The sequence below is a fragment of the Phyllostomus discolor genome, chromosome 8, assembly GCF_004126475.2.
Source record: "Phyllostomus discolor isolate MPI-MPIP mPhyDis1 chromosome 8, mPhyDis1.pri.v3, whole genome shotgun sequence".
Classification (NCBI taxonomy): Eukaryota; Metazoa; Chordata; class Mammalia; order Chiroptera; family Phyllostomidae; genus Phyllostomus; species Phyllostomus discolor.
In genome coordinates this window covers 1588358-1615597 of record NC_040910.2, presented here as the reverse complement: position 1 = coordinate 1615597, position 27240 = coordinate 1588358, and the positions used below count along the sequence as shown (strand labels likewise).

General features: G+C 65.6%; 1 protein-coding gene across 2 annotated transcripts in view; it reads left to right on the top strand.

Annotated features, from left to right (window-relative positions):
* Positions 1-400: 400 nt before the first annotated feature.
* Positions 401-27240, top strand: part of SEC24D (SEC24 homolog D, COPII coat complex component) — a 34089-nt gene continuing 7249 nt past the window's right edge. The window contains exons 1-16 of one of the 2 annotated variants that reach the window (XM_036031772.1): positions 401-596; positions 2516-2674; positions 5983-6109; positions 8065-8210; positions 8961-9200; positions 9470-9597; positions 9876-9987; positions 12260-12387; positions 16626-16764; positions 18853-18968; positions 21198-21322; positions 23141-23332; positions 23938-24031; positions 25123-25239; positions 25871-26041; positions 27116-27212. In XM_036031772.1, coding sequence (XP_035887665.1) covers positions 2557-2674; positions 5983-6109; positions 8065-8210; positions 8961-9200; positions 9470-9597; positions 9876-9987; positions 12260-12387; positions 16626-16764; positions 18853-18968; positions 21198-21322; positions 23141-23332; positions 23938-24031; positions 25123-25239; positions 25871-26041; positions 27116-27212 — 2050 coding nt within the window. In that variant the 5' untranslated portion in view covers positions 401-596; positions 2516-2556. The remainder of the gene's footprint in view (positions 597-2515; positions 2675-5982; positions 6110-8064; positions 8211-8960; positions 9201-9469; positions 9598-9875; positions 9988-12259; positions 12388-16625; positions 16765-18852; positions 18969-21197; positions 21323-23140; positions 23333-23937; positions 24032-25122; positions 25240-25870; positions 26042-27115; positions 27213-27240) is intronic. The other variant, XM_028520368.2, reaches the window with a different exon arrangement.

The following is a 27240-nucleotide window of genomic DNA, read 5'->3' as shown; positions in this document are numbered from 1 at the left end:
CTGGGTTCGCTCCGGGTCTCTCGGAGGTCCGGAGTCGTGCGCCCTCCTGCCCTGGCGGCGCAGCGCCGGCTCCGCCGCGGGGACTCCGGGGACGCGGAACCAGCGAGCGGATCGGCCTGCAGAGGGAAAGAATGAATGAACCTTCGGTACGCAACCCCTCCTCCCCACGGGCTCCGCCGTGGGCCCGTTGCGCGGATTTAGCAACCGCCCTGAGAAGCTTTGCCCTGTTGGGCGGAAACAAACAAACAGCACAGACAGGAAAGGTGAGCGGAGGCAGCAGGGAGGACCTGCGGTCGCGGCACCCCTGGGCCGGGTGGCCGCCCTGCCCAGGCCCCGCCCCAGCTCCGCCCCGGGCCCGCCCCGGGCCCGCCCCGTGGGCGTCTGCGCGCGTGCGCGGGCGGGAGCGCGGCCCTGGGGGCCGCCCGGCGCCGGGAGCGCGGCCGGGAGTTTTGACGTGGCAGTTGCCAGCCGGGCTGAAGTCCGCGCGCCGCCAGCCAGTGGGGACAGCCGCCCGCGAAGGTGCGAGGCGAGTAGCGGGAGCCGGGGCGCCGGGCGCGGGCACCGGGAGCAGAGCCGGGCAGCGGCGGGTGACGCAGGTCCGGGCGGGACGCCGCCCGCGCCGCTGGAGTGGGTGCTGCTGGAGTGGGCGCGGGGCGGCCTGGAGGGCGGGCGGGCGCACGGGGACCCTCCGCTCTGCTCTGCGCTCCGCTCCGGCCCGTGGGCAGCGTAGGCTCGGGCCCGAGGGGGGCGTGGGCGTTTCCCGCTCCGGCTCGGCTCCGGCCGGGAGTCCGGGATGCTGAGCTGTTGCAGGGGTCCCAGGGCCACTGCCCGCGGTTCCTCTCTCCGGGTCCCTCGTCCCGCTTCTGGGAGGAGGGGAGGTCGGGACCGTGCACAGCAAAACCGCCTGCAGGCTTCGGGGCCAGCTGGCAGGGAGGGACGCGGTCCGGACTGGGGCGTGCACCTGGCTGCACCTGGGCCGAGCTGCGGGGCGCGGGGCGCGGGGCTGGGTGCTGCGCCCGCGTCGGCCAGGTGGCGCCCCGCCACGTCGCCGCTGCCGCTGACTCAGGCTTCGGAACTCGGCCGTGCGAGGAAGTTCGACGTGGCTCCTGGCCGCGTGAGGAAGCAGATTCCTCCGGAGCCGCGCCGAGGCACCGACTGCTTCCTGCGCGCGCGCTGCCATCCTGTCCCTCCGGTCTCCGCGTCTCCCAGCAACAGGCGGCCGCGGGCGCTGCCCCTGCCCACTTCCCCGGAGCGCGCAGTCGGAGCAGCGGACCGAGCGCAGGCTGCCACGTCGCCCTCTGCGCGGGCGGGGACCGCGGGCGACCCGCGCGCCGGCCGCTCGGCGTCCTCTCCGCCCCTCCCCTCCGCGGAGAAGGACGTGATTTTGTAATATTTTTACTTGGGTGCTTTAATTTTGGAAAGATAGTTCAATGGGAAAGTGAAACCAAAGGAAGAATGCCATCTCCTGACTGTAGCGTTAGTTCCAGTCTCGGTAGGGATCGCCCATTGGTTTCGTTACAAGGTGTCATCGGAAAAGGGCCAAAGGGAGGCGATTCCGTAGTGGGCGAGGGAACTGGAGGGAACTGGAGGGAAAGTGTGGGATCGGTGGTTGGCAGCTGGACAGGGGCGCTGAGCCCCAGAGGGTGTCCAGCTTACTCCGAGGCCCCCAGCTGAGGGTCGGCGGGTTGGCAGGGACAACCCGTGTTTCTGGCCTGCGCTCCAAGCTTTCTCTGTCCTGTAAAGATTTTTAAGAATAGTCGATTCTATGAAACGCCTCTTGTTTTCCGAACCTGGAGAAACAGGAAGCTTTGACAAGTTGATGTCTCTGAGTAGACTCGAGATGGAGCTATGGTGTTTGCGTGTGTGCGGGCGGCTTGCCCGCCTGAACGTACAAGAGACCTTAAAGATGTGATGCTCGAATCAGGAAGGCTCCCGTCTTTGCCTGAGAAACCACCGACGACTCCCGAACGCTTGTCGGCCGCCACCTGGCTGAGTCCACTTGTGACTCAGGGGCCGCGGGCAGCTTCTTTATCTGAGGCCGTGCTCGTTGGACTATTGATTGCTCCCGTCCTGACTGCCTGGTTGAAGCTGCTCGTTAGGACGGCACCGTGAAAGCACAGGTTACGAAACAGCCGGCTGCAGACGGAGGGCATTCCGCTGGCCACTCAGCTGGCCAGCACGCGATTGTCGCCGGAGGCGTGGTCTGTGCTGAAAGGGGCCACGGAGGCCACGGGTGCAGAAGGGGCCCACGCGCACGGCCCAGAGGCTGCCGAGAGCCATCTCCGTCTGAGCGGACAAGACGGTGGCCGGTGCGCGGGTTCCAGACCTGAGGCTGGGCCCCGACGGAGGGAGCGAGTCCCCAGGTCCGGGCGGCCCGGCTGGAGTGATCGAGGGGGCGATGCCGTGACGGCAGCGCCTGTCCCCTCAGCCGCGGAAACCGTCAGCAGCGCTGCCGTCTCTGCAGGTGGCGAGTGCTGGGCTCCCCTCGCTGACGGGGGCTTCTCCTCTGTTCCAGGGTTCTCTCGGGGAAGCCCCTCTTGGAATGCGATCTTCACCATGAGCCAGCAAGGGTACGTGGCGACGCCGCCCTACTCCCAGCCGCAGGCGGGGATGGGCCTTTCTCCACCGCACTACGGCCACTACGGGGACCCGGCTCCCGCAGGCGCTCCGCCAGGTAAAGCCCCATCTTCCTCCGACGTGGGTGCGGTCGCCGGCCCCTCGGGCTCGGGGGCGTGCGGTCTGCTGCGGGGGGGCTTTGGGCACGTGGCACGGCCGTGGCAGGAGGCAGTGGCGTGAGGTTGTGGGGCCACTTGGAAAAGGCTCCCCGGGGAGACGTTTGCGTCAGCAGCCGGTTCCTGCGTGAGATACAACGCGCTGGGCTGTCGAGTGTCGGTTTAAACAAAGAGGCTTCCCGAGCGTTTTATTGTAGAGTCGCTCTTGCTCTTAATCCGTGGTGAGCCGTTACGGTGAGCACCCCATAGAAAACAGAGTTCGTGTGTATGCTGCGGGGGGTTGGCGACAGTATTGTCAACTCCGTTTTGACACTGGGAAAATCCCACTAGACCAGCCCCTGGAGATTCCTCAGTGAGAACCACCAGGTAGACAGACATGGCCTGGCCTTGAAACGGGTGCTTTGAAACAGGACACCCACAGGGAGTCGCGGCTTCAGGGGCAGGAGTGGGGGCGAGGGAGCGGTGGAGTGGGACCCTACCGCTCTGGTGGGTCACAGCAGGAGGCCGCCCCCTTGTCCAGGGGTCGCTCCGGGAGACCAGGTGAGAGGGAGGCAGGAGCGAGGCTCACGGTGGCTTGTTTCAGGCCCGCTAGCCCCAAATCCCCCGGAAATCTTTGAGTTGCCAGGGCTTCTGGGAGAATCCTGAGGAGTGCAGCCCCAGACCTCCGTGGGGGTGCACTGTGTGGGCACCAGCGAGTGTCCCTGGTGGGCGGGGGGGGGCACAGGCCTCACTCGGAGTGGAGGGTCCGGGCTGTGCTGGGTGCCAGTGCCGGAGGCCTGTGGGGGCGGCCGCACACCTGGGCTGCTGAGGACGCTGATCTGAGACTGAGTCCCTGGGGGAAGCCCCCCCCGCCCCCACCCCCACTTTCCATCCCCACCCCCCGCCAGCAGCCAGTGCGCCTCTCATTTCAATGAAAACCCTGGATGCCAGGGCCAGGACCAGTGCACCCACCCCAGTCATGACGCCGTCCCTCTGCGTCCTTCAGCCGCCACTACCCACTACCCGTCTTTCTCAAGTTCCTCTCCGTCTGCCGGCTCTCTCCCCCTCAGCTTTACGTACGATGATGATGATGATGCAAAGTCCTCTTTCTCGGGTGCCCACCATGCACCGAAGCTGGTCCTAAAACCTCACCAAGGTTTTTAGATTATCAACGCAAAGCTGAGTCGATAACATTAGTGCCTTATCTTATCTGGTGTTCCTACAACGCTGTGAGGCAGATGTTTGGCCCTACCCTACGCCGCAGCTGGGGAAACTGAGTGTCTGGGCACCTGGCGCTCGCCGGGGTGCAAAGCCGCCTCTGTCGGGAGAAACCCTCCCGCCCCAGCTCCTGCTCCGCCTTCCGTCCTCTGGCGGACGCCAGGCCTCAGACTCTGTGCACAGACTTTCTATACGCTGCACCGTCTCTGAGTGGGCCCAGCCTTTGTTTCTTTGTGCTCAACCCCCTTCCGTCTCTCCGCCGCCAGGCACCACGCACACCCTCTTTCCTGGTCTCCGGTGCTGCCCCTGTGGCCAGTCTGGCAGGTGGGGCACAGCCCAGCTGTGGTCTGCAGGACCTGGCGGTGCCGGCTCTTGCTGAGGCTTCCCCTGCTCACACACCTGCCCGGGGCCTGCGGGTGCTGCCAGGGCTCGGGGCTCCCCATGGAGCAGGTTCCTGGGTGACAGTGTGCTTGTGGCGGGGAGCAGTGACCGCAGGATGCCCGGTGTCGGCCCCCACACCGACCGGTGGGGCACGAGTCAGGCAGGCTGACCGTGGCTGTGTGGGGCGGTGGGGCGGCCCAGGGCGGAGGCGCCGGGCCAGACTCAGGAGTGTGACCCGAAGGGGAGAGCCAGCCAGGTCAGGGGGCAGCCTGTGGGTGGGGAGGGGGAGGTGGAGGCGGCCCTTCAGGGCACCTTCGGGGTGGGGAGCGGTGTGGCCGGGGTGTTGAGTGCAGCCACTCAGGACGCCGGGAGTGGAAGTGGGGCTGCCCGAGGCCTGAGGCCCGAGTCCCGGGTTTACTGAGAAGGCAGCGGTGCCGGGGAAGCGAGCGCTTCAGCTGGGAAGGGTGCCCTCGGCCCTGGGGGGCGGGGGCAGGGAAGGCAGGGCCGGCTGCCCTCAGGAGCCCGTGGCCCGGCCTCAGCTCTCCGATGCTGGGACCGAGTTCTTCACCGCGGGGCCCAGCCGTGCCTTGCAGGGCGTTCCACCGCATCCTCCGCGCCTGCCCCGCGGGGACCAGGGCTTGCCCTCGCCCAGCCTCCAGCTGCGGCAACCCAAACCCCCAGGTATTACTGGACATCCCTTCAGGGACAGAGCCACTGGCTGAGGACCACTGGCAGGAAGCTGAGAGGCGAGAGCCCTGGGTGTCCCGGGCCCAGGCGGGGCCGGGGGTGGGGGGAGAGGCCTCCCCGGAGAGAGCTTCCGCAGGCGCAGGTCCTGCGCCGTGCCCCAGGACGCAGCGGTCTGCACGAGCGTGTGCGTTTGTTCCAGATGCACGCTTTCTCACAGACGGGCTTGAGCTCTGGGTTCAGCGCATCAGATGCAGGGCCAGGTGCAAGGTCCGCTGTTTGTGACGTTTGATGATGGCAGAGACCGCTCCCGTGGGGGGGGGGCGGGGGGGGAGGGCTTGTCAATGGGCCGCAGGACGCCACGGGGGTCTTGGAGGGAGCCGGCCTGGGAACCGGGCAGGGAGCCCCCACAGGGCTGGTCCGCAGCAGCCCCTGCCTCTTGGCCACAGAGTCCTGTCTCTGCCCCACGAGGGCGCCCGGGGCGCCCGGAGCGGCGGGGCCCCGCAGAGCAGAGCACCCTGGTTTGTCAGGGTGCCCGGGGCACAAGCTCCGTCTGTCCGGCTCAGGACCCTGCGCAGGGGCCGCGGGAGGGGCCGGTCTGCGACCCCTGGCCCCCTGTGGAAGGCTGGCCTGTGGTTTGGGGGCTTCCTTTTGGCATAAGCCCCTCTGGCTCTGTCTCACGGTCCAGTTTTCCCTTCCTGTTAAAGTTCTGGAACTGACTTCTTGTTATCTCTGATCACTCTGACGTGTGGCCGGCTGTGTCTGCAGATAGCGCTGACACCTCCCCCGCTTTGCCCTGAGGACAAAGGCCAAAGGGCACCCAGGACTTTGCAGTATGACCCCCGCCAACCTGGACAACCCTTGCTCGGGCTGGTCCCCACCCACGGGGCCCCACCGCGCCCTGCTCGCCCCGCCCGCCTGCTGCTGTTTGCCACCGGTTGTCCTGCCGCTGGCGTCCTCTGCTGACTGTGCCTTCCTTCCCTTGCAGGCATGACGAAGCCAGCTGGGCCTTTGGGGGCTGCCCCCGGGGCGGTGCTGCCCCAGGGCCCCCCGCCTCCTGGACCCCTCCCGCTGGGCCAGAACGGAGCTCACGCCCAGGGTCTCCTTCCCCAGAGGTGAGTGAGGGGGCTCCGGCCCTCCTGCGTCCGTTCAGCTGCGTGTCTCTCACATCCCTGGGGAGCCTGCTTGTGTGCTGGCTGGAAGTCCGCCCCTGGATCCGGCCGCATCCTGGAGGGGTCCCCCGGAAAACCGCTCCAGGACAGACGGAGTGGTCAGACAAAGTCGGGGGGACCGGTCCCGGTCCAAACAAAAGTCTGTGACGTCACCGGGTCGACACCGGAGGCGTCACCGTTGGGTCACATCCGTGCTCTTCCAGGGTTTTGTGTCCGTCTCTCCCTCCCTCGGGTGTCCGCGGCCCACACTCCCCAGTACAACCTGAGCCCCCAGGCCCTTAGTCCCTCCATGGAACTGAGCCCCATGCCAGTCGGTGCTTGGTGAACAGTCTGAACGTTAAGTCAGTCGGTGGCCCACGGAGAGCGTGGATCCGATGCCCGGTGGGGGTTGGGGGGCTCTGGAGAGCAGAGCAGGGCGGCAGTGAAACGAGACGGCTCCTTCCTCGGGGGGAGGGAGCCTGCATCATGTCACAACCCCTGCCGGCAACCCCGCTGCCGCCCGTCCCTCCCGGGAGGTGCAGCTGCGGAGGGTCTGGAGCCAGCAGAGGCGCTCACGCTGGGCCTTCCCCGGGACCGTGCAGACGCTGCCGTCCCCCCGGGTCTTTCCCAGGCTGCTTGGCTGCACGGTTGGGGGTGTGGGGCAGGAGAGCCCCCAGGGTGCGTCTGGACCCTGGTGCGGCTGGCCAGTCACGCTGCCGAGGGACCCACCGTCCTTCCAACAGGGCCTCGCCGAGGGTGCCGTGGCCAGGGAGGAAGCAGCTGATGGCGAACGCAGGGAGCAGGATGAGTCTGTGTGATTCATGTGGGGCTGCGGTTTGAGGAAGGGGCAGAGGGCAGAGTGCAGACCTGGGGCCCGTCCTGCCGCCCCTTCTTGGGGGCCTTGGGGGGAAGCAGAAAGACGGAGACCCAAGCAGCTCTTTCCGATCGAAGCTGTTAGCTCGCTGGGTGACGCTGGTGATGCTCCGGGGTGTCCAGGCCGCAGCCCCTGCCTTGTCCCGGGAGGGGACGGAGCGCCCGGTCCGGAGGGCGGGGTCGGGACCCTGAGACACTCCTTGTGCGAGCACGGCTCACGCGCGTCTGTAGGAGAGACGCGGAGCTCGGACAGCTGCCTCGCGGCTGCGAGCGCGTCAGGGTCACTGGCTCTGGCCGGGATGGGACGGGCCCTTTCTGGTTCGTTCACCTGCGCCGGGTCCTGGAGGGCGGTGGACCGGGGCTCTGCGGTCAGGCAGCCCCCGGTGGGCGTGGGGCTGTGCGTGCAGCACCGGGTCCCGCACGGGCAGTGGGTGGGCTCCGGCGTGCGCATGTGTGTGCGGCTCCTGGCTCCGGCCGGGACGGGCGCTTTCCCGCAAGCCTGGGTTTCCTTCTCGCGCCGGGAAGCACTGGGTGCGGCAGAGAGGGTGGGGCCGGAGCACCCCGGACGAGCCGCGTGCAGCGCATGGAGCCAGGCAGGACTTTGCGGTAGCGGCCGCCGGTGCCGCCCCCGCGGATGGACACCGCGTCGTCCCGAGCGTCCTTTCCCACTGGCCCAGGACGCACCGGGACCCCTGTCACCGCGGTTCCCAGCCCGGCGCGCAGACCCTGCCCCTTCTTCCCCCCCCCCCCCCACCACCATGCGTGCCCCTGCTTCCCCGGGACTGTGAGTGGAGGGCGGAAATGGGGCGGAAATGGGGCGGAAATGAAAAAGTCGGGGAAAGTGTAGGATGCAGGCCGAGCCGCCGTGGTTACCAGGGTGCTGCTCCGTGGCGCGTTTGAGCACACCTCCAGAACGTGGGAGACAGCGCGGAACTCGGTCCCCACCGGACGCGGGGGCGTGTGGGATGTTCCGGGCCGCTGACACTCGCTGAATGGCCTTCGTGCACCAAACCGCGAGGTCGTTGAGCATCCCTCCTCCCCCCCAGGTTCCCAGCTCCTCCGCCCGCGAGCAGCGCAGCACCGGCCTACGCCCAGTACGCGCCCACCGCGCCACCGTCGTACCCGAGCCCCGCGGCCGCCTCGCCGGCCTCCCAGCTGGGCGCGCAGCTCCAGGCCATGCACGTCGGCGGCGGTAACTCCCTCTCTGCGCGGTGTCTGTCGGCGGGCCCTGAGCACCCTGATGGGGAGGGTCTCCCTCCTCGCAGTGGACGTGACTCGGGGACACTTGGTATTAGTTGTCTGTACTGTGTAAGGCTCTATTAATTTCCCCTGCTCACGCTGTCATTCATTTCAAGGCAGCTGAAGGACCCCCAGGATGCCTTACACTCTATACAGAACAACAGACAGTGAAAAGTGCCCGTGTCGCAGACAAACGTCCAAACAGCAAACGTGTTTCAGGAAACACGAGGGCCGTTTGGGCCTCACGCTGTTCCCTGGGGCCCCAAATAAGACGTAGAATCCTCCTCCTCGGTTCACAGAGCGTCAGGTGCCCCGTTCAGGCCGGGGGCCCAGAGGCTGGGGGGACAGCTGCGGGAGGGGAACGGGCTCGGGCCCAGAGTGACGTGGGTGCAGAGCCAGGATGCGGCTTCTGAGCTGGCGGCCCGCGTCGTACGGAGTCCACCCACCCGCGTTGGAGTCCACCCTGCTCCCGCCCTCACTGGAACGATTAGCGTTGCTTCTCCCCTGTAGGAAGTTCCCGGCACAAGACGCCCCAGTAGCACCTGGGTCACTCTCTGAACGAAGGTTCCGTCCTGTGGCAGGAAGTTAGCCCCTTTTGGGGGGTCTGGAGGGGCACCGCCGGCTCCGGTCAGGGCTGCCCCAGCTTCGGGCCTCGCAGGGGTCGGAGGGCGGGTGTGGGTGACCGGTCCTCTCTCCCCCACAGGTTCGGGCATGGCGCCCCCCGGCCAGGGCCCTCCCCGACCCCCGCAGCCGGCCATCCTGCAGCCCGGGTCGCAGGTCCTCCCGCCGCCGCCCACTGCACTGAATGGCCCTGGCAGCCCCCCCTTGGCCCCCCCGGGGCACAGGCAGGGTGGGCTCCCTGGGCCCGCCCCTCCCAGTGCCCAGCTCCAGCCCCCGCCCCTGCCGGGACAGAGCCCGGGCTCCGGATACGCCCCGCAGCAGGGTAAGGCGGGCAGGGCCCCGAGCCCTGGCTGGGGCCCCTGGGGCCGCCCCTGCTGGCACATGCGCCCGTCCTGTTGCTGGGCGCTGCCGCCGGCTGTTACGGAAGGGGACTTTTTGAGCAGTGGGCAACGGCGAAGGGAGGGAGCGGGTGGTCTCCCTGCCTAAGGGAAGGGGTGGAACCAACATGCCTGGCTGCCCGGGTGACGTCGTCCGTGACCCCCGAGTCTGGGTGGGGTCACAGCCGTCCTCTGTGAAACGTCTTCCAAACAGCCAACTACGGCCCCCCGATGCCAGGGCCACAGCTCGCCTACCCGGGGGGCTTCCCCTCGGGGCCCGCGCAGATGGCCGGCCCGCCTGCACCCCAGAGGAAGCTGGACCCCGACGCTGTGCCCAGCCCAGTGAGTGCCTCCTGGCCCCGTCCACGTCCCCCCCAACCCCCCCGGAAGGGCCACCTGCACCGCGGCTCACAGACACTGCCCCCTGGGCTCACGTCTCTCTGTCCCTGATGGTCGGCGCACCAAGGGGCTCCCCACACCGAGGGGCTCCCTTCCCTGTGTGTGAGTGTGTGAGTGTGTGTGTGTGTGTATGTGTCTGGGGGGGGCCCATGGGCCAGGGTGCACCGGGCTCTCCAGGCAGGTTTTCCTCTGACGTTCTGTGACCTCGTCCTCTTGGTCAGATCCAGGTGATCGAGAATGACCGTGCCACCAGAGGGGGACAAGTGTACATCACCGGCACCCGAGGCCAGGTCCCTCCGCTGGTCACCACGGACTATGTGGTGCAGGACCAAGGTACGTGTGCTCTCAGCGGTGGTGTCGGTTGAGGTTTTTCGATTTGTGCCGTTATTGTCAAGCTCGTCCCGGCACCTCTCCATAACGGCTTCACTGATGGGGGCCCCTCGGTGGTTGCTTCCTCGGGTCTGTGCCCACCTGGCCACCCACAGAGCCCCGGTGCAGGACAGAGCCTCGGGGTCTGGCCACGTCCCTGTCTGTTCCTTCGACCCGAGTGCATGCCTGAGCTGCCCCAGCCTCGGTCGGTCTCCCCGCACCGTGCTGGCACCCGGCACCTGGGTGCCCTGGGGGGATGGGGCCCCGCAGAGCACAGGGAGCGCCCGGCACCGAGCACGGCACAGAGCGAGCCGGCCATCAGTGGCTCATGAAGTCAGTCCAGCGTTTCCGGTGCAGTGCGGCCCGCGTCCATCTCAGAGGGTCCTGCACCCTCCCTGACGGGGAGCGTGCGCTCCTGCCCCCCGCCTTGCCCTAGGGACCTCGCTGGGACCTAGTGGGGCGGCAGGAACGGAGCAGCAGACCACCCGGCCCCTGCGACATTTGGGGCCCCTTTTCCCCATTTCACCTCTGTGAGCAGGGGCGGAGCCCCTTGCCAACTCCGCCCAGGCCTGCTCTCACTCCGTGCACCTGTCGGGCCCCCTGCAGGGCTGGTCTCCCTGGGCAGAGGGTGTCCCCCTCCCCGCTGATGGCAGGTTAAAGTGCGTCCTGATGCGGTCGGACACGTCACACTCTGAACGTGCCGCTGGGACGGGTCACGTCCTTGGTCCAGTGACGTCAGCGTGAGAGCCGGCACCTTGTGTCATTTCTGAGTCGTGGAGCCGGCCCGGTTCCAGTTGGGGTCCCCCCACCCCGACGAAGTCCATCCTCCAAGCTGTCCCTACAGAGCAGGCAGCAGGAGAGGCAGAGGGGCGTCATGGGGAGCCGTGCACACCTGTACGCCTCGCACACCTGCACGCCTCGCACACCTGCATGCCTTGCATACCTGCATGTCTTACACACCTGCACAGCCTGCACACCTACATGCCTCCTGCACCTGCACTCCTTGCACACCTGCATGGCCTGCACACCTACCTGCCTCCCACACCTGCATGCCTCACATACCTGCGTGTCTCACATGTTGGCATGGCCTCTCACGCCTACACTCCTTGCACACCTGCATGCCTCATACACCTGCATAGCCTGCATACCTACACACCTCCCACACCTGCATGTCCCGCACACCTGCAGGTGAGTCCAGGCTCCCTCCTCCTGCCTGCTGAGCTTTGCCCCTCTCCTCTCTGTGCACCTTGGTGCCACCCACCCTTGGGGACACGTGAGGACTGACACCTGCCCTGGTGTCTGCCCTGGGGGAACCCCACGCCTCCTGGGGTCTTCGCTCCACGGCACCTTGCAGTAGGGCCTCCTGGGTAACCCTGAAACCCCCTTCCTTGCCCACTCAAGCCGTTCCACGGCATCTGTCCCCTCCAGCGGCACGCCCTTCACCCCTTTATCCGGGTCAGCCTTTATTGTCCCTTCTGCAGGGACAGCGCCCGAAACGTAGTCGACACTCAGTGAACGTCTGCTCAGTGACTATGTCCTTTTGGTTCTAATCGTGATTTAATTTCAAAAGTCACTGTAGACCAGTTATTCCATGACTGAAAGTATCTGTATATATGCCACGGGCAGTGTTCTGACGCTCCTGTACACCGTGCCACGTAAAGACACTCGGTCAGGAAGCCTCGAGTCTATTCAACGTAGATCAGAGCGTGTTTTAAAAATATTTCTGCTACAAGTAGAATTTTCATGTCTAAATCTAATGTTCAAGTGCAAGACAAGGCCTGGTCAAGTGGACCGTGGTGGGCAAAGCGGCCCCTGCTGGGGGAAGTGGGGGCTCCCCACACGCCTCGCCTGCCCCCAGTGGGCCCCGTGGGAAGATGAGGAGGGCACGCCGAGCTCCACGGTCCTGCGCCCTCGCCGTGTGGCTCCTCCATGGACTCTCAGTGCCCCCCACGCCTGCAGGGGCTCTGTCACCGCCTGCTCATGGGAATGATGACAAAACACCTCCTTCCCGTTCTTACGGCAGAATTCGGTGTCGTGTCGAGCGAGACGCTGCGGCGTGCCCGGGTTGTAGTTGGCACAACTGCATGATGCTGCTGCTTTCTTAAGAAACCGCGCGCGGAGTCTCACAGCTAAGGCAGTGCCCTGTCCCGGAGCGCCGAGACAGGCATGCAGGCCGGGCGGGGCCGACCCCCTCGGGGCCCACGCTAACTGAGCGTGTCTCTGACCATCGTTTCAGGCAACGCCAGCCCGCGCTACATCCGCTGCACCACGTACTGCTTCCCCAGCACGTCGGACATGGCCAAGCAGGCCCAGGTGCCCTTGGCCGCGGTCATCACGCCCTTCGCCTCGGTCCCTCCGAACGAGGTAAGGGGGCGAGCAGAGCGGCTCGGCCACTCGCCGGCTCTGACGCTCTGCCTGCAGCCGCGCTTTCTCGCACGTTGTCTCGTCGTGTGAACAGAAGGGGGGGGGGGGTGTGGTGCAGACACGGGTCGTCACTCCGTGTGTCGGGGGCCCACACGCGGCCCAGCTGGGTGCTGTGGCGCCCTCGCCCTGGTCCTGGCCGCTGGTTCCCGTCTTTGTTGTGCAGATGAGAAGCGCCCCCCAGTACGGAGACACTGCGGAGCTTTCGTGTTTTCAGAGGGTCTTCACGGCATTTGCTGCAGTAGTTTCTCTTCAGGCTTCTGCACGCTGCCCCGCCCCCTGCCCCCTGCCCCGCCCCCTGCCCCGCCCCCTTAGCCTGGCGAGCTGCTGTTCCGCCTTCAGACCGCAGTCCGGAGTCCCCGCCTCAGGGGGCGTGGCCACACGCCCCACGTGACTCCCTCCCCGCAGCTCCCTGATACCTTGTAGCACAGCTGGCAACATTGTGTCTGCGTGCCGGGTTGTGTCTTTGTCCAGCCGGGCTCCGTGAGGGTGGGCACGCAGCTCCCTGATACCTTGTATCACAGCTGGCAGCATTGTGTCCGCGTGCCGGGTTGTGTCTTTGTCCAGCCGGGCTCCGCGAGGGTGGGGACATCTGGTGTACCCCCAAGACCTACAGCAGTTCCTGGAGCATTTTTGTGCTTGATCAGCATTTTGTGCGTTCACTACACAATACCACGTATGTCTGGAAGTAGTCTGGGATTTGGAGGACCAGCGCCTTGAGGAGACGCTCGCTGTGGGGGTCTGGGCGCGAGCACTCACCGAGCGCCCACGCTGTGTGACACCGAGTGGGTCGCGCCGACACCCCGGAGCCCCGCGGAGGGCGGGCCTGCACGGCTGAGTCTCCGTTCTTCAGCATCCGACATTCATCTGGATTTCCCTGTCGTGTGTCAGAGAAAGTGTTCTCGTCTCGTGCACCCACGCTCTCGTGAAGAACGGCCGTCTGGGGGCCCTGCCAGACCGACGGCCGTGCCGCCGGGGGAGGCGGTCGCTCCAGGGATTCCCAGACGTCCCACTCTGCCCACGTGCGGCTGGGGCTCCAGCCGTGTTCTCCCCTCCCACGTGCGTCTCTCCCCTATGCCGCACGGCGGGTGTGGAGCTGTGTGCGTGCCCTGAGGAGGAAGGGGGGGACACATGAGACCTGCGTGTAAAAAAGGTCAAGGTCTGTGACGTGTGACTGTGTCAGAGGTCAGCCGACCCGGGCTTTCCTGCACAGCGTGTCTGCAAGTCCGGGTGCAGAAGGGGCGGCGCTGCGGACTCAGTGCGCGGGCACCGGGGGCGCGCCCGCCGCAGTCCTGTCTCTCCCCGCGGGCGCCCGCCCCACCTCCGTCTCCGTGGTGAGCTGGAGTCTGCGGAGACCCGGACACCGGGATGGGACTGGCTTCTCTTTTGTCCTGATGGCTTAAAGTTTTTGAAAAACTCCGATCTGATTACTTCAGACAAAATATCGTGTTTTCACTCCCCCTTTCTTAAAGGAAAAGGAAGAAAATGTATATTAGCTCTTATGTATCCATTTTTATTTTTGATAAATTAGGAAGTCCTCTTCCTTCTTCTTCCAGCTGACTATTGACATGCATTCGTATATACTTTGTCCAGGTGATTTTGAATCGGTCACACATTTTTGTCTAAATTAAATTTTTTCCTCAATTTTTAAAAACCCCATTTTCAAGTCTTTCCCCCAAATGGCTTTTGGCTATTTTCCCACATCAAATTAAGTCACAAAAGCTGGTTTACTGGGGAGGCCCAGCCAGTGCTGGGGGCGCCCCTCCCCCACCCCCAGGCAGCACGTGGGAGGCAGGGCACGGTGGGGCTCGGTGCCGTCCCCTGACTCTGAAACCCGCCGGCACGGAGAGCTTTGGGTGTGTGTGGACCGGCGTGTCACCCGCCCCCCCGGGTGTCTACTCTGAAAGGGGAGGTGGTGGTGTGGTTTCTCTGTCGCACTCATTTACAGGGTCACTTTTGTCGCCACGCGGTCACACCTGGACTTAGGAGTTTCTGAGGGTGCCTTGCGCGCCAGCACCTGGCTGCCGCGCCTGGCTGCGTGGCTGCGGTGTGGGGTGACCGTGTGTAGGCAGCGCCCTTGCTATGGAGGACTGTTAGTGTATTCTGTCGCGTTCCAACGAGGAGTTCGCCCCGCGGATACTCGCAGCTCACTCAGCAGGTGCCGGAGGCCGCGCTCCGTGCACAGTGGCACCGAGACCGCTGGTGAACCGAGCTGTCCGCCCGTCCTCCCGCGGGCGGCCTGCAGTCACATGGCAGCGTCCTGCTCCCCCTGGCAGGGCGCCGCCGCAGGGCTGCCCTCGCTCGCGCCCCCGAGAGGGGAGAGGCGTGCCGTGACCGCAGAGACTCCGCCGCGCGGCCCAGCCCGGGCCTGCGCTCGCAGGGACTCATTCATTCGTCGTTTCGGGAGCTGGGGCGCCCTCTCCTGGCCGCCCGGCTGCCCTGCTGCCCCGGGCCTCACAGTCGGTTCGGTTCGTCCCGCGTGTTTCGGGGTGGCCGCGCCTCCGCGGGTGTCCCTGATTGACCCAGGCCCCGCTTCAGCCCGCCCTGGGGGCTGATCTGCAAGGGGGCTGCTGGCCGGGGCCGCCGGAGCTTCGGCGCAGGGCTGCCGGGCGCCCGTGTGTGTGCGCGCGCGGCCTCTGCTGGGGCAGCGGCCCCCGGGGGAGTGGGGCTGCCGGCAAACCGCGGGGCCAGGCCGCGCTGCGCCGGGCTTCTCGCTGCCGTCTGATCCGATTCACAGGCCAGGTGGGGTGGACGTTCCCCTCCCGCCACCCGCAGCGCTTCAGCCGAGAGAGACCGCCCGCCAGCCCTTCGGGGCCCAGGGCAGCAGCACACCGGGCAGGTGGGGACCAGGGTCTTCACAGGATGCGGCCGTCCTGGAGGCCGCCGCTGGGGCGGGCCAGGGGGAGGGGAAAGGGGGGGCAAAGTGCACAGTGAAAATGCGGACTTGGTAGACAGGGTGCCCCAGGGGTCGCCTGCCGCCCTGCGGAGCGCCTCTCCCCGACGAGGACTCAGCGCCCCCTACAGACGGGGGAGGGGAAGCGGCGGAGGGCAAGAAACTAAGGTTTCTTGGCTATTATCTTGAGTAAATTTGCCACCTTCTGTCATTTCTACACAATGTATCCTTAAGATAACCTGTATTTCATCTTGTTTAGTCTCAGTCTGTTTTACCCAGACTATTTTTTAACCATGATTGAATTTTTTTCATGGAAAGCATAGGTTTCTTCATTTCGTGGTGGTAATAGAAGGCCTAAGGTCTAAGCAGCACGTAACGCAACGCTGGTAGAGCCACACGACATGAACACAGCGATTACCCTACGTCGGTCACCCCTGGGGGAATCGGGGCTTTGATTCGCAGCTGCACGGCGCCCCCTCGTGGGCGCGTGGTTGCACAGCGCCCCCTCCGTCCGCGGTCCGCGTCTTAAGTCTGCAGCCGCCTCCGTTACCGTCCCGCCTCTGGAGCGCAGACTCTGCTGCGCTCAGACTTCCCCCCTGAGGCCTGCAGTTGCGCAGACGAAAGCCCACGGGCTACGCACGTGGCGACTCGCCTCCGTGCGGGGTCCCAGTGGGCCTGCGCTCCGTGGCGCTGAGCGTCCTTTTGCTCTGGGAACCCCGTCCGTCCGGGCTGGGTTCGCAGGGCGCTCCGAGCGGAAGAGAGTGGCGCTGCTGCCGGTTCCTCCGCGGCTCTTCTCTGCCCCTGCTGCCAGCGGCTGCCCCTGCCGCCCCGGGCTGCCTCTGATGGCGCCTTCGCCTTCGGGCCTGGCTCCTGTCTGCACACAGAGGGCCTCCCCGGCGCCGCAGATGGGAGGTTGCGCACGGAGCGGCGGGGGGACGTGGGAAACCGTAACCCCTGCCTCGGTGGTCCCGGCAGCGGCCGCCTCACACGCCGAGTCTTCTCTTTCACGCGGAGAAACGGCCCAAAGTGTTCCGCTCTCGTCTGTTTTTAAATCACGAGGAGGTGGTCACACGCACCCACGCCCACGTAAACACGCATGTCCGCGTGTGCTTGTAACAGGCGCCCCCTGACGCACGTGTTTGTTGGCACACCGCCCCGCATGCGCAGGCTGTCAGCGAGGCCTCCCCGCTCTCCTGGGGGAGGACCCGCGGGGCTGGGGGCCCCGGGCTGCCGGAGGCCCCTGGGGGTGCCGCGGCGCCTGCGCGCTCACCGGACTTGCTTCTCGCAGGGCCCCCTGTACCTGGTGAATCACGGAGAGACCGGCCCGGTCCGGTGCAACCGGTGCAAGGCCTACATGTGCCCCTTCATGCAGTTCATCGAGGGAGGGCGGCGCTACCAGTGCGGCTTCTGCAGCTGCGTGAACGACGGTGAGTCCGCGGCGCGGGGACGCGCTCCCTCCGCCGCGGGGAGGAAGCGGCGCTCGGGCTCCCAGGGAGGGCGGGGCTGCGCCTGACCCCCCACCCGCGGCCGCCTTGCAGCCCCACTCGGAGGAAGGCCGCCCGGGTCATGCTCTGCGAGTGAAGGTCGAGTTTCACTTCACCTCTTGGGTGTCCGGAGAGACTCAGGACACCCCGCCCAGGGTGGGGCTCGTCCGTGTCTGGGAGGCCCCCCGTGGGGCCTGGACTGGGCGGTTTCTTCGCAGGGAAATGGCATTTCACCTGCCTTTGCAGACGACAGACGGGCGAGACTTTTCCTCCTTCCTCCGCGTTGTCCTTGAGCGTGAGCGCAGCGGCGTGCAGGGGAGCAGGTCACGACTGAGGGCTGTCACGTGGGCACGGAGTCCCCCAACACTCCACACGAGCAGGAAGGGCTTTCCCGGGGTCACCGCGTCTTCAGTTTCCCTCCGGGACGACCTCGCTGGTGTGGGGGACAAACGGCGAACTTGCTGGAAGCACTTCCACTTACTACTGTGGGTCGTGCCGTGCTTCTGACTCTTTGGGGTCCAGTGGAGCCGTCCTCGGGCCCGAGCTTCCTTCAGGGTCAGGGGAGACGGCGCTCTGCTGCAGCGAGCGGGAGGCCCGCAGGTGCGGTCCCGGCCCACTCTTCCCCGCCGCAGGGCCTGGAGACAGGACGGCGGGGGGGGGTGTACAGGGGGCGGAAGCCTGCAGGAAGGCAGGTGTCTCGTGGCACGGGCCGGGCGGCAGGGTGGCTGGAATTCTCGACTGGAAGACGTGACAGACAGCAGGAAGCGCTGACAGTGCAAAGGTAGTTCGTCGCAAGGGGGAAGGGTTTTCACCAGTGACCTCAGGTGTGTGAGTGCCATTGAACCCGGACACCGCGGAGAAACTGCTGGGCGTGGCACCCGGGCATGGCCAGTGGGCGTCCCCCTCGTCCTAGTGTCCTGGAGCCCCCACCACACCCCCCCAAAGACCCTCGTGTTCCCCTCGCCGGGCCAAGCCTGGCCGTGCCCCATGTCCCAAGCCTGTTCCAGACGCCGGCCTGCCCCAACACAGCCGCCGCTCCGTGCGTGGGAGCCCGGTCAGCTTGTTGTCACGGGGACGGTCGCCGTGCGGTGAGGGAGGGGAGCAGTCGAGCCCCAGCGGGCGGGTGTCGTGAAGCCCGGTCTGTGCGACCGCACGTCAGCTCCCCACCGGACACGGGGGGCGCTGGAGCAAAGGGCATCACTCTGCGGCCTCACAGCCAGAGCCGTGGTTCTTCGGGACACGCTGAGAACCAGAGCTGTTCCGAGTCCTCCCCTCGCCCGTGGCCGGCAGCCCATCCCATGGGTCTCCTGCTGTGGGCCCGGCTCACAGGAGCCAGGCCATATTGGTGAAAGCCTGCGGCGTGGGACTCCCGCCCGCTCTGGGCAGTTGGCACCCCTCCAGCGCTCTGCCCGTACACATCTCCACTGACACCATGAATCGCAGCGAGGGTCCCTCGGCCTCAGTCTGAGCGGCGTCCTCTCTCCCGAATACGGTCATCCCTCCATGCCACGGCCAGACACGCGCGGACTCCCGTGTAAACTCCCGGGGCTGCAGGCGTCTCTGCCTGCAGGATAGTAAATACCGCAGTTCGGGGTGCGGCCCAGGTAGCCAGTGTACGTCGGGTAGGTGAGCTGAAGGCGGAACTAGTGAGGAAAGCCAGGGTTCCTTTCAAAAGAGGCCAGCAAAGGGGGACAAGCGGATTCCGGCTGGGACACCCTCAGAACACCCGCGTCTCTGCAGTGTCCACACCGTCACTGCCCTCTGTCGGCGGTAACTTGCAGAAGGTCCAAGGGTTTTGTTGCTGTTGCTGTTGTTTTCGTCATTGTTGTGTTTAGGAAGCCCTCCTTCGTTCCCAGGCAGGCTCTGTAAACAGTGGGCGCTGAGCACGCACAACACCCGGCGCTGGAGTGCCCGTGCCCCCTCAGACGAACCCCGCCCCTCCTCCCCCCGCAGCGGGCGGTGGGTGCGGTCTCCCCGCCAGGCCTGTGCCGCTGCGGGAACCAAGGTCCCCTCCCCCTTCTGTCCCGGCAGTCCCTCCCTTCTACTTCCAACACCTGGACCACATGGGCCGGCGGCTGGACTACCACGAGAAGCCGGAGCTGTCCCTGGGGTCCTACGAGTACGTGGCCACTCTGGACTACTGCCGGGTGAGTGTCCCCGGGCGCCCAGCGCTGGCGCGTGGCCTCAGGCCCGAGGGTGGGCGTCGCCTTCACGTGTGAGGAGCTGCTCCTGATTCGCTCACCAAGCCTGTGGGTGGGGCCGGGGGCCAGGCCCTCTGGGCTGGTAACCTGGGGGAACAGCCAAGCCACCCACAGCGGTGGCCATTTCATTTTTAAATATTTTATTTATTTGTTTTTAAAGAGAGGGGAAGAGGAGGAGGAAGAGAGGGAGGGAAACATCAGTGTGTGGTTGTCTCTTGCGCCCCCTACTGGGGACCTGGCCCACAACCCAGGCATGGGCCCTGACTGGGAATCGAACGGGCGACCCTTTGGTTCTCAGGCCTGCGCTCAGTCCACTGAGCCACCCCGGCCAGGGCTGCAGTGGCCACTTTTGGCAGGTGGTGCTGGAAGCAGAAAATAGCGATTTAATTCCCACGCCCCTCCCACCTAGAACGTGCTGGGTTCCTAACGCTGCCTCTGCCCGGCCGGGCCTCTCCTCGTCTCAGAACAATGTCCCTGCAAGGCAAAGCTCAGCCGGCGTGGTCAGCAGGGCGGTGGCGCGTCTCTGGGCCCCCTGCGCTGCTGTCACCCCCTGAGCCAGGCTCTCGGAGTCCCCGGGAGACCCTCAGCAGCCGCGGACTCCCCCGACTGCCGGGCTCTGGAGCGTTACATTGGGCGGTTGAGTTTCCTTCCAAGACCACCGACTCCCGGGCCCCAGCCGCTTCCTCAGCTGTGTCTTCATTTGTTCTGAACTCTGGCCCCTGCTCGGGCCCACCTCTCCTCCCTCGTGGGCTCCCTGCTCAGTGTCAGGTCCCCCTGCTGCGGTGGCTCAGTGAGCCCCGCCCCAGGGCCTGGCCAGGGATTCACGGGCTGCGAGTGCGCATGCGCTCAGCTGCCTCTGACGTCATCACAGCATCACAGCGGTTGCTCCCTGAATCTGTGCGTTTTCTCCAAGACCCTGGCTCCCACGGCCTCACCCCGGGCTTCTGTCCTGGGCGTCTGCTGGCGGACCGCTCCGAGTCCTGAGGACGGATCACAGAGAACATTGTTTCCGTTGCTCGGATACGCAAATTTTTTTTTCAATGAACGTAACTTTTGCATTTACTCTAGTGTTTTGCATGGTTTTTTTACTATATTGCATAGAACCAGTTTTTTAAAGGGTAATGCTTTGTTGGTTTAAAATGTGACATTTGAACATAGCTTAGGAAGCAATAACTTTTTGGTACAAATGAGTCGTTTCGGGGAGAAAACGGCTCCTCAAGTCCCAGCTGCTTTGGGACAGCTTCTTCGTCCCTTACGCTTGGGACCGAGAGGGCTGATTAGGCAGAACGTAAATGTCCTACTTAAACGTGATCAGCCCCTGTAACTGGGGGTGGGGCATGCGCTCACAGGTCTTTGGAACCGGAGCGGAAATCCCACTGTGTGCTGGTTTCCAGTTCTCCGCCAAAAATGCCACATTGCCCCGATTTTACGCTTTTTTTTTCAAGTAGAAACCCGGGCGGAGAGTCAGACATGTTTCTGGGAACAAAAGTCTCGGCATCTTACACTCGGTACCCGGACATGCCCTGGACACCCCGCTGGTGGGAGACTCTAACCCGCAGGCGAGGGGCCAGCTAAAAACTGTACATTTGGAAGAGGGTTTTTTTGTGAGCTCATTCTTTCTTTTATCACTCCAAGTGAGGTCCATAGTAAAAGATGCCGTGTCTTCAAATTTACTTATGGTTTAAATGTAAAATATAATGATGAGCTGCCTTAACGATTTGGATGATGACAAAGAGCTTATTTTATTTACACGTGTTTTTTAAAAGATTTTATTTATTTTTAGAGAGGGAAGGGAGGGAGAAAGAGAGGGGGAGAAAGAGAAACATCAATGTGCGGTTGCTGGGGGTCATGGCCTGCAACCCAGGCATGTGCCCTGACTGGGAATCGAACCTGCGACACTTTGGCTCGCAGCCCGCGCTCCATCCACTGAGCTACACCAGCCAGGGCTACACGTGTGTTTTTAGCACTGTATGAACTTAAAGGAGAATCGCACAACCACATTTTCCTCCGTTCGTTTTAGTTTATCTCAACACCAGGGTTAGATATTAGAGGGAACCTCTGTTGGATGTTCCCTGCGTGTGGTGCCCGGGGCTCGCTGGGCCGGTGCGCGCGCGCGCATGTGTACGTGCGCGCACGCTCTGTAACCGAGCTCTGCCCCCTGTCTGCCCCCTGCAGAAGAATAAGCCCCCCAGCGCCCCCGCCTTCATCTTCATGATCGACGTCTCCTACAGCAACGTCCAGAGCGGCCTGGTGAAGCTCATCTGCGAGGAGCTGAAGACGGTGCTGGAGAGGCTGCCCAAGTGAGTGCCGGCCTCCGCGCCGCCGCGCCGCGGGGCTCGGCCGGAACAGGGGTGCGAGGGGCCCGGTGTCTCCGCCGAGGGGGACACTGGGTGACCCCCCCCCATCCCGGTCCTCACGCAGCGCCGTTCTCCGGCCCCCTGAACGTCGGAGTGACCGTCCGCATGAGCAGGAGAACCCGGCGGGTCCGACAGTGCCGTGCGGACACCGTGCCGACCCTTTCCAGCTGGGAGGGGCCCCACGTGCTGGGAGGAGCTGGGGGGGTGCTGTTCATTGTCAAAGGCGCTGGTTTCCCAGTGGAAGCTGGGGGCTGCGGGCGTGGCGGAGGGTTCCAGGGATGCCAGGGAAGAGGACTCGTGTCCCAGGTCCCCGCTTGCCTCTGTGAGGCGTGTCTGACCCGAGGGTGGCTCTCTGCTGCGGGTGGGAACTGGTGCCGCGTGAGACTCGGGGGCAGGGCCAAGGCCTTTCTCCGTGAGAGGGAGATGTGCCTCAGACACGGGCTAAGGGGACCTGGGGGACCTGGGGGACTGTGGCCACCCCAGTCTCGGGGCCCCCTCCACCTGGCCAGGGACGCTCCGGGTGGTGCCAGCGGCCCCGGGCTCCCAAGTCCTCGGGCGGAGCGGAGGGGCGGCTCTGGGCCCCCAGGAGCAGTTTTGTTTGTATGACCCTTGACGCTGAAGTCACGATGTCCCCGGGGATGGTTTGGGGACGGAGTGAGGGTGTGTAAAAGACACCGGGGTGCTTTCGAACCGCACTGCAGAACGAAGGTCGAGCCGAGGGCTCTCGGGGGGGCGGGGCTTGTGGAGGGCGGGGCTGCCAGCTGAGCCGCGGCGCTCCTGTCCACGCGGTCCCCCCTCAGCAGTGTTCCTCCGGCCGCTGCTCTGGGCCCGAGTGATCGGCCTCCGGCCTCTGGGGCTTTCGTGTAACCTGGCAGCGCGCGTGACACCCAGCACCGCAGGTGGGGGAGAGCCTGTGAGTGCTCAGGTGCGTTGTTGTGTGTGGGGGGGCAGACACACACACACACACACACACACACACGCTCTCTCTGCAGTGAACTCGGAGCTGGAGTCTGGGCCCCTGGGCTCCGAGGGAGCGGGGCTGGGACTCGGTGACAGCGTCCCCGCCCTCACGCTCCTCTCGGGCAGGCGGGGAAGGCCTGGCCTCGGTTCCCCCGGACCCTCGCCCCTCCCACTGCAGTTCGGGAGCCGTGGCCCTCGCCGGGGCCACCTGTGCCCTGGCAGGACTGACACCCTCAGCTCATGTCTGGGACTCAGGCCACACACTGACAGCTCGTTCTTGCGGGGCACGAGATCTCCAGTCAGCCCATCACTGCGAGCGGGGGAGGGGAGCCGCCAGAGGGCAGGGCCAGTGGGGTGGTCCTGTCCGGGTCGCCCCTCGCTCCTGCTCCTGCCTTGTCTGCCTGTGACCCGAGGGTGGCGCCAGAGAGGCCTGGGCTGGCGACAGAAACAAAACGAAACAAAACAAGGCATCGCTGTGGGTTGAGAATAGGGGTGAGAAGAATTATAAGATTAAAAAAAATATGAGCAAATGTTTTTATAATAGCTCTTTGACTTTATTCTTACCTTGAATTTTGAGAATTCTTTTTATCAATGACCTATTCTTCTGATACCGCCCCCCCCCCCCACGCCCCGTGACCAGAGGTGGTGACCTCTGGTCTCCGGCAGTTCAGACCGGGCTGCAAACGTGTTTCCCTTTTCCACGTGCTTCACGGGCGTGCGCTCGCTGGGTCTCGGGGGAGGCTCTCTCTCGGGCCCCGAAGGAAGAGCCCGCCGCACTCTTGCCCCCCCCCCGCCCCCCAGGGACGAGCAGGAGGAGGCGTCCGCCGTGCGCGTGGGTTTCGTCACCTACAACAAAGCGCTGCACTTCTTCAACGTCAAGAGCAGCCTGGCGCAGCCGCAGATGCTGGTGGTGACCGACGTGGGCGAGGTCTTCGTGCCCCTGCTGGACGGGTTCCTCGTCAGCTACCAGGAGTCCCAGCCCGTGGTTCACAAGTGGGTGCCGCGGCCTCCCGGCGCGGGCGCGGGTGCGGGCGTGGGTGCGGGCGTGGGTGCGGCCGGGCGTCCGCGTCTCCTTCGGCTCCGTCACACACACGCGTGACTTTGCGGTGCCGTCAGCAAGGGTCTGGGCCCGGGGCTACAAAGCTCCGCCGCTGGTGCTCGCTCTGTGTCTCCTCCATGTAGCCCGGCCCCTAGACAAGGGCATGCGTTAGCCGCTCGCTCCCAGCCCTCCCGACTCCCCCTCTTCGCTGCCCGGCGACCACAGGCAGCTCGTTCCTGCCTGTGGCTGGGCGTGCCCAGTGGTCGGGGCGGTGACAAAGAGTCACGTGAGAGTTCATGCTCTAGACGCCAGTGCACTCGGGGATAGAGGGGTGTCTCCCCAGAGCGTGACTCTGCAGTCCCGCCCACCCAGCTGTACCTCCCGGGGCAAGCCCAGGCAGGACGGGGCTCCCTGAGGCCCGACCCCCGAGGCCCACCCCTGGGTGCTCAGGGCAGACTGAAAACGCCACCTGTCGGGGCCTGCATGGAGGAGACCGGTGTGTGGCAGGTGTTCGCGGACACCCGGTCACCGGGGCCCTGCGCCCGTGCGTCTCTTGCAGCCTGCTGGACCAGATCCCCGAGATGTTCGCCGACTCCGGCGAGAACGAGACGGTCTTCGCCCCCGTGGTGCAGGCCGGCATGGAGGCGCTGAAGGTGAGCCGGCCCCCGGGGCTCGTGGGTGCGGGTTCACGGCGCACACACATGCTCGAGTCTGCAAAAGGAGGGTCGCCCTCGGTGACAGGGGTGGGCTGCTAGTGGCCGCTGCGGACGCCCACGGAGCTCGGGAGGGCGCGGCCCTGACCGTGGGTGGGCGGCTCCCGCCTCTGCACTCCAGCCCGGGTTGCCAGGGCTTCCCGATCGGCTCCTCCCTGTGGCTTTTCCCCGGACTTTACCTGACCTGCTGAAAAACAGTGCGGCAGGATCTGGGCCACCAGGTCTGGAGAGGGACCCCTGCTGCTCCTCAGGGCTGTGACTGTCAGCCGGCGAGGGCCTCTCGGGAGTGCCCGGGCTCTGGGAGGAGGGGTCGGGACCTCACCTGCTTCTGAGTCCTCCCAGGGCGGGGCAGAGGGGACTGTGACACAGGACATGACGTCATTAGCTGCCTTCTCACAGGACGGTGCTGGGGTGGGGGCAGAGGACCCCATTGGGAGCCCGGGGCTGCAGCCAGTGGGCCCCCACTGGGGGCGTCACAAGCACCGGGACGAGCGTCTCATCCTCTGGGGACAGGCGGTGGGGCTGACCTCGAGTCCTCCAAGTTTCCTCAGGCAGTATCCTCAACCCCAGTGCCGTCTGCTTAGCAGGAAATAGCCTGCCAGCCATCTGCCCATGGACGGGGCCCACCCGTGCGCCCCCAAATGCGGCTCCAGGCTGAGGGAAGGGAGCAGTGGGTGCTGGGCTAAGGGACAGGTGTGCACAGGTGTGCGGGTGTGCAAGGCCCGCGGTGCGTTCCAGGAGAGCCAGGAGCCTCCCGTGCGAGGGCTGGCGGGCGAGGGAGTGTCGGAGATTAGTCCAGAAAGACAGACTCAGACCGACAGGCTGGGAAAGGGCAAATCCTGGGGTCCTCTCCAAGTCCCGGTGGGTCCCGCCCCTGCGACCGGGAGAACGGGGTGCTGAGCTGACCGTGAGGGTCCAGGGAGACGCACGCCATTCTCGGCTCAGAAGAAGTGTTTGTACTTTGTTACTCTCTGACGCCCTTGAAACAGAGCGTCCCCACCCAAGACGTCCCCTGTGTCTCTGTCGCTCAGGCCGCAGAGTGCCCCGGGAAGCTGTTCATCTTCCACTCCTCCTTGCCCACGGCGGAGGCGCCAGGGAAGCTCAAGAACAGGGACGACAAGAAGCTGATTAACACGGACAAGGAGAAGGTGCGGGGGCGGCTGCCCTTGGAAGGGCGGTGCCTGGGCCTCGAAGCTGCGGGAGCTGGGGGGGAGGGGGTGCCTGCGCGTCATGCGGGGCAGGGGCTCCAGGACACCGAGGGGTGGGGAGGGAGGGGAGCCACAGTCAGACCTGCAGACACCGGGAGAAGCTTTCTGCGTCTGGAGAACCGCCGTGGGGGGCACAGCGGCGTTCAAGGACGGTCTCGGACTGGTCCCCTGAGTCAGCCGTGTCAGGGCCGGGCCAACTGTAGCAGCCGGGGATGGGCCGTGCGAGCGGCGGGGTGTGGGCCCTCCTGAGGGGGGCAGCTGTCCGCTGGTAGGACGCCGCATGAGCTGGGACAAAACGGCACCTTGCCCGAATCTCTGGAGGTGGATGGCCGGGGAGCGGCTTCGCGTAGCAGCCGGGGTCTCGCGGGAGTGCGCAGACGCGGGGCTGGGGCGGGCCGGAGCGTGCGCGCCCTGCACTGACCGCGGTGGGGCGCTCCTGCAGCCGGTCCCGGGACTGTGACAGGGTCTCTTTTCACTTAGAAGTCAGGGCGGGTGCTGTGGGGCTGGGGAGCTCAGACCCAGCGGCAGGCCTGCGCCCTCACCGTCCCCTCCCCCGCGTCTCCTCCCCCAGACGCTGTTCCAGCCCCAGAGCAGTGTCTACGACGCGCTGGCCCGGGACTGCGTGGCGCATGGCTGCTGCGTGACGCTCTTCCTCTTCCCCAGCCAGTACGTGGACGTGGCCTCCGTGGGCCTCGTGCCGCAGCTCACGGGGGGGACCCTCTACAAGTACAGCAAGTTCCAGGTGAGCTCGCGTGTCCCCGGGGTGCCCCCGGCTGCTGCGGGTCAGAGCGGCCCCTCTCGCGGGGCTGACAGGGCGGCCTGGAGCCCGCGGAGGCGGTGGCTCCCCAGACCTGAGTGGGCAGCTCACGGAGCTCATGCGGCCACAGAGCGCAGTGTCCACCGCGGGCAAAGTGAGGGGTCCTGCCGGAGTGCGGGAGGTGGGGTGACGGTGCGGGCGTGACAGCGTGCAGGGTCAGTGTGAGCGTGTCACCCACCACGTCACGGGGTGCACTGCGGTGTGAGGCTGTCGTGTGGCAGAGCGACATGCCCTGATTCCGGGACGGCAGATTCTGTCGGAAACAAGGGGCACCTTTTGTGCCGCCCCCCGTGTGTTGCGGGTACAACTTCATGCTGGGTCCCTTGGAGAGGTGTCTGTCGAGTGACTGTGTCTGTTGTCCACCCTCACGGCCTGGGGGTCAGCCTGCCACACCTGCCCCTCCCAGCCGGAGCCGAGAGGGAGGGGAGCAGCCAGATGCACACAGCCTGGCCTGGTCTGCAGGCAGGTGGCCTCGGGCGCCCTCCCTGTGACATCGGAGACACCGGGCTCGGGGGGTGGGGGACACCGGCACCTGGAAAACTTAGCCTTTTGAGGGGCGGGGAGTGTGCCGGCCACCTCCCCAGAAGGAGGGTGCGGAGGGGGCTCCGCTGTGCCCCCCAACCCCCTCTCCCAGCCTGTGGACCGGATATGTGCCCTGCCCTCGCCACAGCAGGAGGGTTTGGGGCGCCTGCCCGTAGGCAGCGGAATGGGCACTCGGCCCCCCAGTAGTGGCAGATGTCAGTCACCGTGTGCTCCTGGTTTTCTTTGCCGTCCACGGTGACTTTCAGGCGCCCGGCCGTATTCGTACCTTAAACTGTGTAAGGGGCAGGGTCAAGGGCTGCACGTGAAGTTAAACGGAAGCAGCTCTAAGGACCCTCCCTCAGCGTTCTGGATGATGCAGGTGTTAATTCGGGTGTTTTAAGAGGTCAGACTGGCCGGGGCCCGAGTCTGACGCCCCCGGGTGGGTGCCGGCCGCCCCCCCCCCCCCCCCGCCCGCAGGTGCACCTGGACAGCCCGCAGTTCCTGAGTGACCTCCGCAACGAGGTGGAGAAGAAGATCGGCTTCGACGCCATCATGCGGGTCCGCACCAGCACAGGTGGGTGCCGTGCACGCGCGGTGCCGTC